At 43.1% G+C, this 17,350-nt stretch overlaps 1 protein-coding gene and 1 long non-coding RNA gene across 2 annotated transcripts; both read left to right on the top strand.

The window, feature by feature from the left end:
• The first annotated feature begins 295 nt into the window (after nt 1-295).
• On the top strand, nt 296-1,172 carry LOC143160015 (uncharacterized). Its single transcript, XR_012995296.1, has 3 exons — nt 296-347; nt 583-688; nt 850-1,172. It is a non-coding gene; the product is annotated as an uncharacterized LOC143160015 (long non-coding RNA).
• A 2,584-nt stretch (nt 1,173-3,756) lies between these two features.
• LRPAP1 (LDL receptor related protein associated protein 1) lies at nt 3,757-16,439 on the top strand. The gene is made up of 8 exons (XM_076335864.1): nt 3,757-3,949; nt 9,070-9,214; nt 9,561-9,685; nt 11,042-11,162; nt 12,104-12,262; nt 12,793-12,875; nt 15,218-15,394; nt 15,706-16,439. Exons 1-8 carry the CDS (start codon nt 3,770-3,772, stop codon nt 15,769-15,771), a joined length of 1,056 nt encoding a protein of 351 aa, XP_076191979.1. The 5' UTR covers nt 3,757-3,769; the 3' UTR covers nt 15,772-16,439.
• Nucleotides 16,440-17,350: the final 911 nt, after the last annotated feature.

Here is a 17,350-nt window from a genome sequence, read left to right as displayed (position 1 = left end):
CCAGCACTTCTCCTTCTGCAGTTTCCTTGCCTGCTCCAGCTCAGCAAAACTGGGCAATCCTGACATAATTTCCCCAGTATGATGCACTCATTTTCTTTCCCTGAAACTCCATGCCCTCCCAGTGGCCAGGGGATAAAAGGAGGACAGTGGCAGCAGGGGCCAAGCATCGTGCAGAGGAGAGCCCTGCAGCCACCCCAGCTCCAGCATCGCTTGTGGTTCCCTCAGCCCCTGCAGCACCATGAAGGTCCCCGCAGCCACCCTGGCTGCTCTGCTCCTTGTGGCCATCTGCTCCCCAGCTGAGGCCCACGTCGGTGACTCCGGAGTTGCTGCATCCGTCCAGAAGCCAGGTTTGCTGTCCCTCCCCAGGAGAGAGCCCCATCCCCATTGATGGGACCCTTGTGTCCATGGGGAGGGCTGGGAGCGGGTGGTCATCACCAGTGCTGGACTCAGCCTCAGGGATGCAGGCTTCCAGGGGGTGTCCCCGGGGCATACAGCACAGGTGATGATGAATCCCCTGGGACCCCCAGGCAGAGCCTCTGCCGCAGCAGGGGTCTCACTGGGGCTGTCTCTCTGCCACCGCAGACGTCCCCATGGCCTGCTGCTTCAGCTACTTGTACCACCGCATCCCACACAGCTTCATCACCTCTGCCTACAAAACCAGCAGCAAGTGCCCACAGCCAGGAGTGATGTGAGTACCCAACACTGCCGGGGACAGGGTGCGACAGCCAGGGCAGCACCCCAAGTGTGTCCGAGGGTGGCTAGGAGGGGGAAGGGGGCACAGCCATGAACATCCAGGGCGCTGCCAGCGGGACCCAGCCGAGCGCCCCAATGTCAGTTTTCTCCCGGCAGCTTCGTAACCAGGAATGGGAGGAAGATATGCACGGATCCCCAGGAGCCCTGGGTGCAGGAGCAACTGAAGTGCTTCCAGATGCTGGAGTACTGACCCTTCCCTGCTGCCGCCCCAGTGCAGGGGGCTTGGCCCCTGGCACCAGACACGCAACAGGGTGCTTCAGCTGCATCCTTCTTCAATGGGAAAATTTATTCTAATTGGCATACATTTGTTAAACTAAATTTTGTTTGCTAAGAAAGTGAAAATCAAAAACAATTTAAAAGATATCAACATGCCTGTTAATGAGGAGTCAGAATTTTTGATGCCTAAATAAAGTGTTTGGATTATCAAACCCTTTGGTTGTCTCTGAAGTCCCTGCTGGAGCCCTGGCATGAGAAGGGACCCACGGGGACCCCCATGCCCTCCCCACGGCCTGGTTTCACTGCTCCCCCCTGGGCAGGGTAGCCTCAGCCCCATGGCAGCTCCCGTGGTGCTTCCCCCTCCCCAGCCTGGGCTCAGCGCCTGCCCCCCAGCATGACCCAGACGTCCCCGTGGGGTGATGCCAGCATCTCGCCCAGGGGTTGCCCATCTCTCAGGGTCCTCCCTGCACAGCATGTGTGGAGCCGCGTCACAAACCCTGGGCAGCGCCGCCGGCAGCCACAGCCAGCTCAATGATGTGTTTGCCCCAAACACTGGAGGATCCGGATGGTCTTTGACCACACCAATATCCCCACGCCCAGCCATCTCCTTCACTACAGCCCCTTGTGGTGATGGAGCTGAGGTTCCAGCGCTGCAGGGTGCCGCAGTCCCCACACACACTGTCCTGCAGTGCTGCCAGAGGAGCAGGCAGGACCCTCCTGTGCGCCTCCCCCCCAAAAATGAAGCATCAGGTCCCCAGGGAGGAAGGTTAGTGCAAAGCACCCCCTGGGCACCTGCCAGAGGGGATTTTGGCTGGTGCCCAGCTGTGCAAGCAGAGGCCCCTGTGCTGTGGGAAGGTGCTCTGGCCTCTCCCCCATCCTGCTCCCAGCGTTACCCCCCCTGGCACGGTGCTGGGGGTGACGGTGCTGCCGTCCCCTGGCAGTGTGCAGGCTGTGCCACTGGGCTGCCTGCAACCCAAGGTCGTTGGGCAGTTGTGCCGGCAGGATAGGCTCTGAATCCATGAGAACTGCTTGATGAGTCCCCAAGGCTCGACACCCCCTGGTCCCCAGCCCCACACCGCCGACAGCCCCCGGCACACACCCTCTTTTCCCCTCTTGCAGTACCATGCCAGTGGGCTGACCCAGAGAGGGTCATTTGACACAGATGTAAAGGCACTGGAGAATGAGATCCAACAAGCCAGCATAAGCAAACTAATGGTGCTGCATCCCTTACCTGTTTCTAAAAATTTTCCCAGTGTAGCTCAAAAACTCAAGCAAACAAATGCATAAAGCTATGCACGACTACGCTCAATACAAGAAAAAGAGTGGGAACCGGTAAGAGTTTATATAGCATGGAGGTTAATTTATTTGCAGAGAACCTGAAAACTCAATCAATACTTCAAATGACAGACAAGACGAAACCATCTGTTCCAAAATGACTCAACAATACATATATACACTATAATAATGAGACTAAAGCAAGCTCTAAATCCTAAAATTGATGTGGAGAGCTCTGCAAGATTTGGGTAAGGCTGATGGGCTTCTTTTCCCACCATCACTTCTCTATACTTCAATGTATACTTCACTGCTCACTTCAATTGCTCTTCAATGCAACGTATACTGCAATATTTTTGCCCACTTCTGCAATTTAGTCTTATAGCAACAGTTTCTAGGTTCACATGACTGAGAATCTCTGCATTGACTTAGGAAAATGTGGAAGAGAAAAGACAAGACGTTTATATTGTTTACAGGGCAAAAAGGAGAGGCCAGTAAAAATCCTCCCCAGGGCATTGTTTTCAGAAGTCTTATTATAGTTTAGGCAATCTATTTGTTTTCATAGAACTGATTTATAATGCATGAAGGCTTGGTGTTGACAGTACTATAGAGCTACACTTTAATTTGCTCAAAGTCACACATGAGATCTGAGGTGAATTTATGAAGTAAACTTTTGCCTCCACCACCAGCTAGGCTCAGGAAAGTAACCCCACCACTACTTTGCTAAACAAACTCAACACAGAAATGCCCAACTATGCCGAAGACCCGGTACTACACAAGCTTTGCAGTGTGCAGAAGAGGATTCATCAAGAAGACAAGAGAAGGAACAGCTTTCTTCACTGCACCGACCTCAGGGCCATTCCCATAGTTCATCCACTCATTATTACATTTCTCACAATCCTGCTTCTCCCCACACCATCAAACCCTATGTGCTGTCCTGGGCAGAGGTGTCCTCCACTACCACCTCCAAGAGTCCTTCTTCCCCTCCCAGGGAGTACTGGGGAACTGGTCCCCATTCTTGCTTTCCACCCTTCCTGAGCTGCCTTTTCTTCCTCTGTATACTCGAACATTGTGCTAATATCCGAAAACTTTGTTTGATCAAAGGGGTGGTGTTTAAACCCATCGTGTCACCTTTTCCTTGCACAGCTGATAGCAACACCTCACTGAGGGACACACAGGATGCAGGAGAGCATTCACTGTAGCTACTACAGGCTGTGAAAAAAACCGCTCACAAAACCTGCCACATTCAGCATACTTCCACATTTTGTGAAGCAAACACTCAGGAGAATGACACAAAGCCGCTTGAAGAGAAACAGCCCAAACTTAACTCTTCTCACGCTACCCCGACTCCAAACTAGACACTAGATTTTCGACCTAAACTGGATTTTCAGCCTGTTTTCCTACACAAACACCCCTTTCCCCCGCCGAGGAGGGGGCACATCCCGCACCTCAGCGGCCGCCCGCCCGGCGGCCTGAGAGCGGGAAGCCGCACGGCATCTCGGGACTTGTAGTTCCTCGTCCGGGCGACATGGCGGCGCCGCGGGCTCTGGCGGCTCTCGGTACCGCGCTCCTCTTTGCCGCTGGCGTTCAGGCCAGCAAGTACTCTCGGGAGGCCAACGAGGGGTTGGCGGCCGCCGAAGCCAAGCGGCGGGAGGCCGGCGAGTTCCGGGTGGTGAGGCTGAACCAGGTCTGGGAGAAGGCGCAGCGGGTGAGTGAGGCGGCGCGGGAGGAGCGGGGACGATGGCGGCGCCCTGAGGGGGTGCTCTGGCAGAGCTCTGAGCGGGACCCAGGGTCGGGGTTGGCCGCTTCGGCAACAGTGTCCTTCGCACATTCTCTGTCAGCCGCCTCAGGAGATGGGGTGCGGCGGGAGAAGCGGTGCGGGCGTCAGTTGGAGCGGCGGACTTGTGTGAGGAGAAACCGAGGCTGTCTGGCCCGGCGTCGCCTCGACAGGCCCCGGCTTGGTGTTGGGCCTCTGGGCTACGGTGGCTTTTGTTTGGTTTTCAGGCCCGGCTGCCCCTGACGGGCAGCTCTGAGCAGGACCCACACAGCCCTGCTCCCTGGGGGCTGTCCCAGGCGGCTGGGAACAGTGGTGCTGTGTAAGGTCCTCTCTCAAGAGGTATCTCCATTCCCTCTCCTGCCATATATATCTGTGTCATGGGAAGCGTTGATCTTCCCATGTTTAAATCCAGCAGTTAAACCACATGCCCAAGAAGTGGAAGAGAGAGTGAAGACCCTCTAGTACCATGGAGGATCTGAGACAGGCTCCTGCGTTCACTGGTTGAATGCTTTAGCCCTTTTGTTAAGGGGCATGATGCTCTCATCTGTCTGAAGACGGTGGCCTTAGTTCCTACTTTACACAGGACAGAAGCTCACTGCACAGGAGAGTAAGAAACCCTCCACCTTGGTGGTTATGTCACCTTCATTTATACCAAGTGATGTAGTTACATGCGGGAGGACCAGCAAATGGGTATCACCATTCCCAGATGAGAGACTTAATTTTGACAGTGATACTTGAGTTTCTCTCACTCTGAGCTAAAAAAATATTTAATTAAAGTGAAAATACAGTAAAAATATTTTAATTACAGTGGAAATATTTAATTACAGCTAAGCAGAACAGCTCCAAGAGGAGGGGAGGAATGCACTGCGCACCCATATTAATCCCCTGAATATCGTGGAGCATGGAAGTTAGGGTCATGGCTGGTAAAGGTTCAGTTCTTTCAGGCAAAGGAATATATTTAATATTAATTCTTGATTACCTGTATCCTGGATAGACATTGCCCAGCCTGAGCTATTGAATTAGAGGCAGGACATTCCTGGGTTTATTGAAAAAATAGAACCCCTGCCGTAATGTTGCCTCCCAATGTGCCAAAAGAAGGTATCAAAAATACTCTTTCCCTCAAAGGGAGAAGGATGGGGTGGGGGATAGGGCAGTGTCTGATAATGAAACTCCAGCTGTGAACTGACAGATGAAGAAGAAACAACAGGGAGACTAGAAATAAACTATATGATAGTATTGTCAGTTTCCTCTTATTTTTCTAATTACAGTCTTTTTTCATTTTCATACCTGGATCTTCTGGAATTCAAATTTGAGATGCTTTACATCATTTGTGTTAAGATGCTAAAATGTAAAATGAAATTAACTCTGTCAGAGTAAAGAACTAAGCTTTAGTAAATTCTATATGTGTGAGTCAGATTTTAGAGAGGCAACACCTACTTGAACTAAATTTGCCACCATCTATATTTCACTTTTGAGTACAATTGACACCCAGCCTGTGTTTTAGAAAGTGATTTTTCAGTATGTCTGGGCAAGGTCTGAAATAAGAGGAAAACTATGCCTCTGTGTTAGACCTGCTTTGAAATATTTGTGTGTGCTAATGCTGAACTCTCTTTCCTTCATTTTGGTAGTGGTGAAGATACTACTGAAAATAAGAAACTCCTTTGTTCTGACATAGAAGAGGGATATTGCAATTCAGCATTGCAACACACAGCTGGATGAGCAGTCCTTCAGAAAGCCCCAAAGCATTACTTAGTGGGAACCAGGAGCTGGCAAGCCAGAATTCCTTCCTGTTTCCATGAGGGAGGGAGGGCTTGGTCTTTCTCCAGCATCTCTTTTCATAGGTATATGTTTTATATAACAACTTTTAAAAGTGATTTTAATACAAGAGTTCTTCTTAGTCAGACCCTAATTCTATAGTTATTTGAACCAATGACAAATATTATGTAGGTTTCACGAGGTATGTGGTTTGGCCTGCTAGTCTCTAGTGATCCACTGTGCTGTGGTTGTTGCCATCAGTGTAGTTCTAGCATCGCTTGTTATCGGGGCTTCCCGGCCATCCCAAAGCAGCAGTGGGCTCCAGAATCTAGGGCATGTTACACCTGAAAAATTTGTAGTAAAGAACCCTTTTCTTTCAGAAGTAAGGGTGTAGGTAATGATATTGCAGGTAATGATTGTAGCCAGGCGAACAGCAAACGACTTAATTGTTGCAATGTTTCACAGATTTCCGGCACTCATTCCCAGACTTGTCAGGTACCTATCTTGGATGTTAATGTCCAAGCAGCATAAGGAATGAGCGTAAGGAACTTGGTCCTTTGTTATTTAATCATTAAACTTAGCTTTTCACCTCTGCTTCTAGTTAGTTATTCCAACATATGACTGATGTTAGTAAAGTGATATGGAGTCTTACCTGTTGACAGTTTTTACCTGGTGTCATTCAGGGTCCTACATGAGATGATCTTGAAGGAAGCAGTTCTTGAACTATATACTTTAAATTAGCCTATGTATTCACTTCTGTGTTATATAAATGGGACAGGCAAGGGGCTTCCAACAGGTTTCAAAGGATTTATAATGTTTAAAAGGACAGTTACTTGAGTTTCATACTAAATGATAATGAGAATCAGAAAAATATTATTGGGATTGGGAGAAATTTGAATAGAATCTTTCTTTTTTCCCTTAAGGAACAATGGGCTTAATGTAATTCCTTAGTTCTTATTAAGAGTTTAAAATGTTTGATTGATGATGCGGTCTCCAAACTTTATGTTTAGAAGTTCTGATATTCTTTGAACTTTTAGAAAACACAAAACTGTATGTGTTTATGAGATTGTGCTAACTGCAGAGAGTATCTAACATAAACTGCATTGTGTAATCTTTTATACAATAGTGTGTCTCTGATGATAAAGTCATACATTTAAAAGATCGTATTTTCGTATTTTTGCAGTACTTAGGAGCTGAATTAATTGTTATCTAAGTTATTGCTGGTGATTTTTTTTCCTGGATTTGCTCAGCCTAACTACATATTAAGTCCACGCTACTTGAATGCTGACATTAGAGTACAGAACTACTCAGATGATCAGTCATTTCGTTCACAATTTGTAGCAAACTTTTCACTCAGTCTTCCTCCTGAAGCATCAGGGCACAATTCTTGCTGAGCAAAGCATTGTTACTTGGTGCCACTGCAGCAATGACACTCTGGCTGTCCAGATCATCCTGCTCCAGAAAAGCAAATAAGTACATGATTAAGGTTTTTTGACTTTAGCACATACTAAAATTCATAAATAAAGTGGTTCCTTCTAAGTGCTTAGCTTTTATCAAGCAGTTCCCCGAAAGTAGATGGTAAAGAAGACAGTAGGGATGCTCCTTTGCTTTAGTATTAGAAGGATCAGAAGTTTTAACGTGTTCTATAAGTTTTGTATTTACCTGTGATTCTAACTACTCTAGATTTTAGTAAATTATTTGAGTAAGCCAAGTGCAAGATACAGGAAAAAAACTTAGTTTAAAAATTAAAATAATTATGTTCAGTAGCACAAGACTAATTAATAGGACAGCCTAAGCTGAAAGCAGAAACAATAATGTGCATAGGTTCCTGAATTCCTGTCAATAGGAATTCAGTGCATTAGCTCAAAATAATGACATTTTTCCTAGTTACTTTCAAGTAACCTGCTGACACTCAAATGAATGGCTGAATCTTTTCAGTATCATTATGATGTTTAAAAATAATACTGAGTTCTGAGTCTGTGTTTATTAAACATACTGCTTCCTCGCTGAAAATGAGAATTTTTATAAACTGTAATCTAATTTTAATGACAAAAAAAAAAGACCCTCCAGTAAATAAGCTTGTCCTAGGACAGATGGGCCCAGGTGGTTCAGAGCTGGATCTGAGCTCCCAGGAGCTGGCTCCTCAGTGGTCAGAGGTAGAAGGACTCAGGTCAGGCAGAACTGTATTGGAAGTCACACTGCTCATGTTTTTTGATCTCCTCTCTTCTCTGGGCTTTTCTGTACGTCACCGTCTTGTTATTAACATGCACGCACACACACACACAAAAGAAGTCCTGAAGCATTAATATGATTTGTTACATTTCTTTGTTTTAAACTGAATAACTAAAGTGTGTAAAATCTGGAAGTACAGAAGTTCAGGCTCAACTTCCAGCACTGCTGCTTAGCCTGCTGCATGTTAGTCATTGTCTCTATTCCTGTTTTCTCTATATTTCGCAAAATTTCAAGCTGACCTATCATTCATTTAAATCTTAATATTTTTTTTCATAGCTTCAGCCTCAATATCTTATCTTTTTGTTCTGTTATGTGGGACAGGAATACCGCTAAGTTTTGTATGTTTTTAATGCACATAAACCATGTTAAGAAGTGATCTTAGAAAATTTTGCACCTTGATCATAGTAAAAATCGCTGATGAAGTGGCTCTTTGACCTGCAAGGCCATCCTCAGTGTCCTGGTAGTCTGCAGAACCATACTGACAAATAAAATTTACTGACTCACTATAACTACATGGTTAGAAGGTGGTCCACAAGAAAGCACGTGTGGTGGCAATGGTATGTTGTTTGAGAAATTTGGTCATTACTGCCTTTTGTGAAATAGTGAAACTCAATTGGTTTAATCAATTTTTTTTTACATTCTTTGTTATTGGTACTGGACATTTTTAAGGTAGAAGCATTTTTAGAAGGCGGTCCCGTTAAAAGGGGGGGAAAAATCCCATTTAAATATTACTTGAAGGAACACCAAAGAAAGACACAAATTTTTAACCCTTCTGTAATTTCACTGTTGTCCAAGTAGCTGAAGAGCTGATAGAGAAGGCTACATGATCACTCTCTGTTAACACTGGTATGCTGGGGGCATAGCCATGTTCATAGGCAAGAGATGTTATGTATGCAGTGGCTCATACCTTAAGGCCCTTAAATTCAGATGGATACATAGCATTAGAGTAAAAGAAAAAAATGCTGTGCTATACTGGCTACGCATCTATACTGGCTTCTGAGGTAACACTGCAGCAAGAGGTGACTCCACATAACTGAATACAAACCTTTCTCTGTTCTTGTTAGCTTCATCTCTCTGCTGTGAAACTGGCAGAGTTGCACAGTGATCTAAAAATACAAGAAAAGGATGAGCTAAGGTGGAAAAAACTGAAGGCTGAAGGGCTAGATGAAGATGGAGAAAAAGAAGCCAAGCTCAGACGCAACTTAAATGGTAAGGTGTATCTTTACAGAAGGAGTTTAAACTTTGCATCAGACACATGCATGGTTAGACACCTGTGTTTGTGTTTGAACCATTAAATAACAGGTTGTCTTTCCAGACACTGAGCACACACGAGTTCTTTGGAGGTCAGTGGGGAGCTGCAGGAGGCTAACAGATTCCTTTGCTCCTGATGTTTTCAGAAGAGGTCATTAAGCCTGTGACCTCTGTGTCTTAAACTGTTAGCTTTTCCAGTGTGAACTGCAAAATCCAGCTCTGCAAGTAAGGATGTAGCCCATCTCTTATCTTCCATACATCCATAGTTGGTTCTAATGTTTCTGTATCTTCTATTCCCTTGCAGTCATTATGACTAAATATGGAATGAATGGAAAGAAGGACTCTCAACTAGTTGATACCAACTACATTAAAGACGGCACAGAAAGTGATACACTAGATGATCCAAGACTGGAAAAATTATGGAGCAAGGTGAGTAAGGTTTTCAGGAACTGGAGTGTGGGAAATCAATGCTTCTTCATTGAACTATTGCCTGTGTCTTCTGAGAGCCCCCAGACTTGGAATTGAATAGCTTTACTACTCTGCTTTTAAGTACTGGCCAAGCTGCTGTGCTCTGTAGCTCGCATCTTTGTGCCCTGAGAGCATCCCACCTGCATCCAGGTCACCAGGTGTGGCAGGTTCTCTTTGCCAAAGAAAACATTCGTGTCAGTCTGCATGGAGGATAAGATCCTGGGTCCGCTGAGGACGGACAGAGTTTTTCCTCAAATTTCACTGAACTCATGATTTCCCTTTGTGTGACTATTACACTGTGTGGTGGTGTACCTAGGGTGTTTTTCCTTTTTTTCTTATTGTTGTTTCTGGGCTTTTTTAAAAAAGATGCATTTAAAATAGAACCATTTCATAGGCTGTTTAGAAGTGAAATGTATAGTGGGGGGTGTTAAATAAGGACTTTCCCAACCTGGTATTCAAGTGAAAATTTCCAGGATTTGCATTAATGCATAAAAAATAGAAAGTGTACAGTCAGTCTGGGCAGTTAAAACTGACGAAGACATAATCTTCAAAAATTAAAGAATTCAAGGTTTAAGAAACAAGTAGTCAGGTAAAGCAAAGAATTCTTACACCAGTCTAGTGCAGTGGTAGTAAAGCAGAGAAAAAGATTTGCTGGGTTTTAAAATGTTACTGTAACTAGATACAGCTCTGGCAAGGGACATGATGTCATGTGCTTTGGGGAACAGTAAAGTGCATTAGATAGAAATGTTCCCTAAGTGAAAAAAGGGTTGGGGCTGAATAGGTATCAAAAACGTTCGCTTTTGATCATGCATTGCAGCAAATAGGTCACCAGATTTGTGGGTAGTGCTCCAGCTGTCCGACCAGTACTCCCCTAATTGCTAAAAAAGTAGTCCAGTGAGGAACAAATCACTGCAGAGCAAATGCACGGCAGTGATAAAATCTTCACTTGCCAGTAGAGTAAGATTAAGTAAAGACTGTGCTTAATATAGGGCTGCATCCCTCATGCAAAAAGTCCCCTTACAGTTGCATATGGAGCTCCATGGCCCTTATTTCTGTATTAAATTATTTCCCATGGAATAGAAATGACAGACACTTCTCACTGGGTAGTCCATAGCAAGTCTAGCTTCATAAGTCTGAAGCAAACTTCCTTTTGACATGATTAAAGCCACCATATCTGTCGATGTCTAAATCCTGACCTCGTAATAATATAAAGGGATTTAAAACAAAAGATCTTCAGGAAAAGCTGGACTTAATAATTTTCTAAATGTGGTGGGAAGTTTTGGCCTGGAAAGCATGATGAGCTCATGTTTCTTTCAGGCCAAGACCTCTGGGAAGTTCTCTGATGAGGAGTTGGATAAGCTTTGGCGAGAATTTAAGCATCACAAAGAAAAGATTCGTGAATACAATATTCTGCTGGAGACCGTGAGCAGAACAGAAGGTGCCTGAACATTTCTCTGATGTTTTGAGATCAGTACAACTCTTTTCTCTGCCCATTGCCTCCATTGTTTCCAAGTTTCTTTGAAACTCCTCAAGTCTGACATTTGTGTCAGAACTGCTGGCAGATGCTGGCATTTCCAGATACTTGCTGGGTTTAGTTCTGCATTAGCTGCCAAAAATCTTGCCAGCTAATGAAAATGTTGCCATTTCAGTTTTCTGATTCTGCCTGCGTTTCAAGCAGGGAAGATACCATCAGATTAGCAATGATTGCCATAGTAGTTTACTGGAAATTATGCAGCTAGTGTAGATCCACTGCTGCAAAATGTGGTCCTAAAGTCTGCAGAACATGCATGTTTTATCTCACCAGCTGGGAGCCCAAGAGGATATACTTGAATATCTTAGGCACTGAGCTTGAGGTGCATTAAAACATCGAGGATCTGAATCCAGCTTGCTGTACTAATCCTAGCTAAAATTGTTAGAGCCAAAGTATTCTAAAGCTTATAGGCAGTTTGATGTTTGCATTGTAGAGTCCAAACTGGAAGCTGCTGTAAATCATTTCAACATCAGATGTCCTGATTGGTTCATGAAATGCCCAGGGAAGAGGGCACAGGACTCATCAACCACCCCTATCCCATTTCCTTGGGATATTGCTAACCTAGGAAAATACGAACATTTCCTTACTGAAAGCTTGGCTGGTGGCCAGCAGGAGTGAAAAGGCATTTCTGTAATACCACCCTCCAGAGCACTGAGGGGCAGTGATCTTAATACTGACCTGCAAAAGGAATTACTGCTCCTTGAAGTGTGGTGTTGATGCTTTATTTACACTCAGCTCAAATGCTAAGAACTTACCATCTTTTATTCACCTCAGATTTGGGGGATTTCTGGAGCTTTTGACCTATCAGGATTTGGCCCACAGTCAATAACACTTTTCTTCTTCAACAGATATCCACAAAAATGTTATCAATCCATCTGAAGAGAACCTGGTGAAAGAGGAAATCTTGCACAACAAACACAGAGAACTCAAAGACAAGCTAAGAAGCATCAATCAGGGGTTTGAGCGTTTGCGTAAAGTCAGTCACCAGGGATATGATACAACCAGTGGTACGATACAGTGGTTTTTATGCTTATTTGGGATTAATTTCATTTAAAAAAAAAAAAGTCAGTGGGCAAGTAATAAGATGTAGTCACAGTATCACAGTACATGGTATGACCACAATGGGCTGAAGAGAGCCAGCCAGCCTGTTCTATTTAGAAGCCAACACTAGAAGCCTAATGAAAGGATAGGGAGAACCTGTAAAGATGATAGTTCTGTCTTCCATGCCCACATGAGAAGGGATATTATGCATTCAGCCCCAAGAGGGCAGGTAAGTGAGACGACATGTAGGGCAAGCAGTGCCATTATTCAGTTCCTAGGGTTTTTTTGCTTTTTTAAAAATACTTGCTACAGCAATACTATAGTTTGAAGTTAAGTACTTGGATTTTTCTCCCTTTTCAATCAAGTAGAGCTACTAGTAATGCAGTGCTTAATATATCTGTGTGTATGTATGTGGGAAAGCATGCTCATCTTTCATAGAAGCTGGGCATAAAAGCATGGTGTCCAGATTTTCATTTAGTGGTATGTGTTTGTTTAGAATTTGAAGAACCAAGAGTGATTGATTTGTGGGACATGGCCAAATCGGCCAATTTCACTGAGAAAGAACTTGAATCTTTTCGGGTAAGTAGAATTCCAGTTAGATCTCTTATGGAAAGATATTTTCCCACATAAAGAAACACTCGATGTTACTCTGAGTGCAGCCACTTCTGTATTGCTCTTCAGACACCATAAAAAAGATTCATGCTGCTTAATATTTCAAATATATAAACATGTATGTAACTAGTCATATGCATGGTTTTGTTATAATCAGCAAAATGAAAATTCTGAATCCTGTGAAAGCAGGTGTTGCATATTTTAAATCTTTGAAAGATCAGGCCCTGCTTGTTTGTTTCCAATGCACCAGATTTCCCTCTCTTACCCAACGTCTTAATGTAATTACTTCTTTGGGAGGCAGTGTACTCTATACACCCAACAATTTCCCTCTCATGCCCACCTCTTGCACTGCTAACTTCCCATGTTGAAGCTGTGTTGAACTGACCCAACAGTACCATGATAAAGACCGCTTTTCAAGCAAATATTATAGAAATTAATTCCTGTGGGGTTCATACTGGTTTTATTTAATTCAAATTGCATTGAGAAAATGGTTATTTTTTTCATCTGACTCTGCCTGTTTATCAGAATAGATTTTGATTGATAGCCTGGAGAAGTAACTCTTCAGGGCTTCTTCATGGAGTTGCATGTACTTACGATGTTGTCTTACCCTCCAAGACATGGCTAGGGACACCTTGAGCTTCTTTTCCAGATAAGGTAATGAGAGAGTTTTAACTGCCTGGGACAGAGATTGAAATCCGTCTCTTAGATATCAAAGATCCATCTTACTTCTTTTACCTCACATGCAGCCCTATTCTCTTACGAAGCAAACGTTTTAATTACACTGATTTCAGTGGCCCTGCTTTTAAGGGTGTCAGAGGAAAGCCTGCTGAAGTCTGCAACAAGGCTTCTGCTGACCTCAGTGGGACATTTTGGTCAGGACTGTACAATTGCACGAGAGGTAAATTCGGCCTTCGTATCTGCTGCAGTGAAAAAGAAAAACCCTATTGCATAATCAAGAACACATATCTGCTTATTAATTTTACTGTTTTAGTAGAAATCTTCATTCATGCAAATCCTCTTCACCAGACCAAACTTGTCTTGTTACTGTGAATGTTGGGACATCCTAACAAAAGTAAGACAGTAAGAATCACAGTGAAACATCTGCCTATTTAAAAAGTCCATGAAAGCAGAATTAAAGAAATCATGTGCTGGTTCCATTCAGCCTTGTTTGAGCAGCTGAAGTTGTTGAACAGTCTTCTCCTGACTGGCCACAGTATCAACCTTCATAAGGGTTTCATAATGAAGATGCAAGTGCTGCTCTGCTGGTACATCATCTGAGAGGAGCAGCTAAAATGATTTATCAGAGCAGTAAAACCCCAAACTGAGGTCCCAAACAGAGTATGTAAAACAGACTGGAATGTTCTACAGCAAAAGGAAACTATTTTCTTGTCAGAAATGTTGGAAACAAAACCCCTTTGCTTTAAAACCTGAAGAAGATCTATTACGATAATGGATTTTTGTATATTTTTTTAAAATTGTCTTGAAATGAGAAGAACTTTGTCAGACACCAGGACTGAAACACACCAGTGACAAAAATTAAGTGGACTCTGTCAAACAGGGGGATTTCACTGTAGGGTTTGTCTGAGTTTTTCTGGATGTAATGCATAGAACTGCTGCCGTAAGTGGCATAACAGTCTGAACTGTTCATATCGTCTTCACAGAGGATGTGTCCTAAGACACAGAGAAACTGCATTTACTGCCTTGAAGTAGCAGAACAAGAGCATGGCTTGGTGGGTGGAGACATTACTCACTCTTTGGTCTCCCTTGCAGTGTACCAGGTTATCTGAGGACCATCTCTGATACATCCCTGAACACCACAGTTAGTCTGGCCACTGTCTTTGGGGCAAACAGAGAGGGCTTTTTTTGTTAATTAATTCATCCTATTTCAGGTTCATCATAGCAGACTGCAAACCCAGAAAACGTTTAAGTCTGAGCAGAAAATAGCAAATCCAGGACCTGATTTTGAAAAGAGGCTTCTTTTAAAAATTGTTGTCTCCCTCCCCGCAGTCCGCTATTCTTATGTATAAACTTTTATTTGGTACTCACTGCTGTCATCTCCTAGCATCTCACAGCCATCAGCAGTCTCCTTTTGAGGACTCTGCAGTGGGACGTTTTCAGCACCTGCCTTCAAAATGGGATGTCTGGGTGGTGATGATAATGTATTGTCCAGACCTTCTTAAGAAGCAGGGAACTGAAAAAGCTTTCTGTGTTTGACTTAGTGAAAGAGCATTAGGGATGTCTTGGCAAGAAAAGAGAGAGGAAGCCTTGGAAAGAAAATCCTGTGAAGCTGTGTGTATTTGTTGTCTTAGGAGGAGCTGAAACACTTTGAAGCAAAAATTGAAAAACACCATCATTATCAGAAACAATTAGAAATTTCACACCAGAAACTGAAGCATGTAGAGGGAACTGGAGATAAGGATCATCTGAACAGAAACAAAGAAAAATATGCTATGCTGGAAGAAAAGACAAAAGAACTAGGATATAAGGTCTGTATAAATCCAGTGTACATAGATGTTGAAAGTTTAACTCAGTAGTACAGAGTATGTAGATTACCCAGTGCTGATTTTCATGCAAGTTAAATGACTTCCAGAAGGGGTGTTTAAGGCACACCTGTGCTCCATGTTTAGTACGGGATATGCATAATTGGTTTTTATAGACCTAATTCTAAAATGCCTGAAATCTCCCTGGTCTCTGCTCTTCCTGTTGTCACATACACTGATCGCAAAATCTGACTATATGATATCGATAATTCATTGTCTTACCAAAATTTGTTTGATGTGTTTTGTTTTCCTGCTAGGTAAAGAAGCACTTGCAAGACTTATCCAGCAGAATCTCTCAAGGTCTTCAACACAATGAGTTATAAAAATCTGTTCTCCTTCATGGGATCAATCTATTAACACAAAACAGATAATGTGTTTTTTGAACGGGGTTTACCAAGAAGTCCTTCTGAAATAGTAAGGATTGAACAGAGTTGTCCTGTAAGAAAATTTTTTTTGGTCCACTTAGTTGCCAGTTTTGTATTTGCACTATCAAATTAAATGATTAGATTATAAATTTAAGTTGCACATCTTGGATCATATAAATCTTACATCTGAATCAAGTAACAGCCTTTGAAATAAGCAGTCATGTCAAAAGGAAAAATATGTGAACTCTCAGAGGATTCCTGCTAGTAAAAAAAATACTAATCTGATAGTCAGGAGAGGTATTCTGATCAATGAAAGCAAACACTGAGGTACAGGGAGTTAAAACAGAGGCCAGAAAAGTCTTTTATTTCAATGCCTGGCCTAATACATTTCCTACTGAAGGTAACGAAAATATTTCTACTGACTTTGAGCAGTGGCTCAGAGCTGCACTGTATATGAATCTTTCATGTGAGGGGGGGAGGAAGAGTAAGGAGGGAACAAGTATTGAGGTCAATTCACACAATTTAGTTGTAGACTAACACGTCTGAAGTTACTGAATGTACATGTACAATTATCTTGTTCATGGTTGCTTGGTTTTGTTACATAGTCATTAAAAAAATCAAAACAAGGTACTGGTGAGGCTTTTTTTTCCTTCCCTCATTTAGTGAGAAGTAACCAGACCTGTTTTTTGAGCATGTTGCTTATACCTGTAAACTAAAGTTCACTCACACGTTAGTTCTTAAGACAGGAGGGGTAGTTCTGTGCCACAAGAATGTGTTCCTATGTTCTGAATAGGCAGAAGACTCTCTAAAGCAGCTTCTCTCTGAGCACATATTCCAGTATTATCTCCAGTAAAGATTATTATCACTTTCCCTTTCGAGACCAGATTTTCTGTTGTGCATCAGAACTTTGGCAAACATTAGCCATCTGGGTTGAAATTTTCTATAATAATAATAATGCTGACCCTTTAGTTCTAAGGAGTTTTCACATGAAACTGTTCCAGGAACAAGGTTAGGGCAAAGGTCCAGTGTAGGTAAATCATTACAGCGGCTCGGTTAAGAAGCTCTGTTCCCTCACAGGAATCTGTCCTCGAGCCTCGCTTGCCATACCTACTCCATGAGAAATACTGAAGAGATCCATTCAGTCAGAATCAGCCACTCTGTATATTATTTATCCAGTTCCTGGGTCTGTGGGAGGTTAAAAGTAGTATGATTCCGTACGTAAAGACTATTTCATAATGTGCAAGTGATCTGAACCAAAACTGTGGTAGCACTCTGAGATTCTGAATATCTTACTTTGAAGCAGTAAGCTTTTTTTTTTTTTACTTTTTTATTTTAATGTCAGCTAACAGTTACTTATATTTCAGAGAATCATTGTCCATCACGAGAAACACAGGCTACCATTAATATTAGCAGTCACCTTAGAGATGGTTCAGTTCGTGTAGTTTATGGTGTACGTCCCCTTTGGTTGGTAAGCTAAGAAAAGTAAACCCAAAAATAGCTAATACCCATTTATGAGAAAACTGGTTTGGTTTTTTCC

Source organism: Aptenodytes patagonicus, chromosome 4 (assembly GCF_965638725.1).
Source record: "Aptenodytes patagonicus chromosome 4, bAptPat1.pri.cur, whole genome shotgun sequence".
Taxonomy (NCBI): Eukaryota; Metazoa; Chordata; class Aves; order Sphenisciformes; family Spheniscidae; genus Aptenodytes; species Aptenodytes patagonicus.
Note: the sequence above shows the minus strand (reverse complement) of the source record. Positions and strands in the feature narration are given on the sequence as shown.

What these genes read in the sequence shown, in the direction of transcription:
- LRPAP1 (XM_076335864.1), top strand. Translation starts at nt 3,770, where the DNA reads ATGGCGGCGCCGCGGGCTCTGGCGGCTCTCGGTACCGCGCTCCTCTTT. An exon ending in GCTCAGACGCAACTTAAATG is followed by an intron (nt 9,215 to 9,560) that starts GTAAGGTGTATC and finishes ATTCCCTTGCAG; the next exon opens with TCATTATGACTAAATATGGA. An exon ending in TGGAAAAATTATGGAGCAAG is followed by an intron (nt 9,686 to 11,041) that starts GTGAGTAAGGTT and finishes TGTTTCTTTCAG; the next exon opens with GCCAAGACCTCTGGGAAGTT.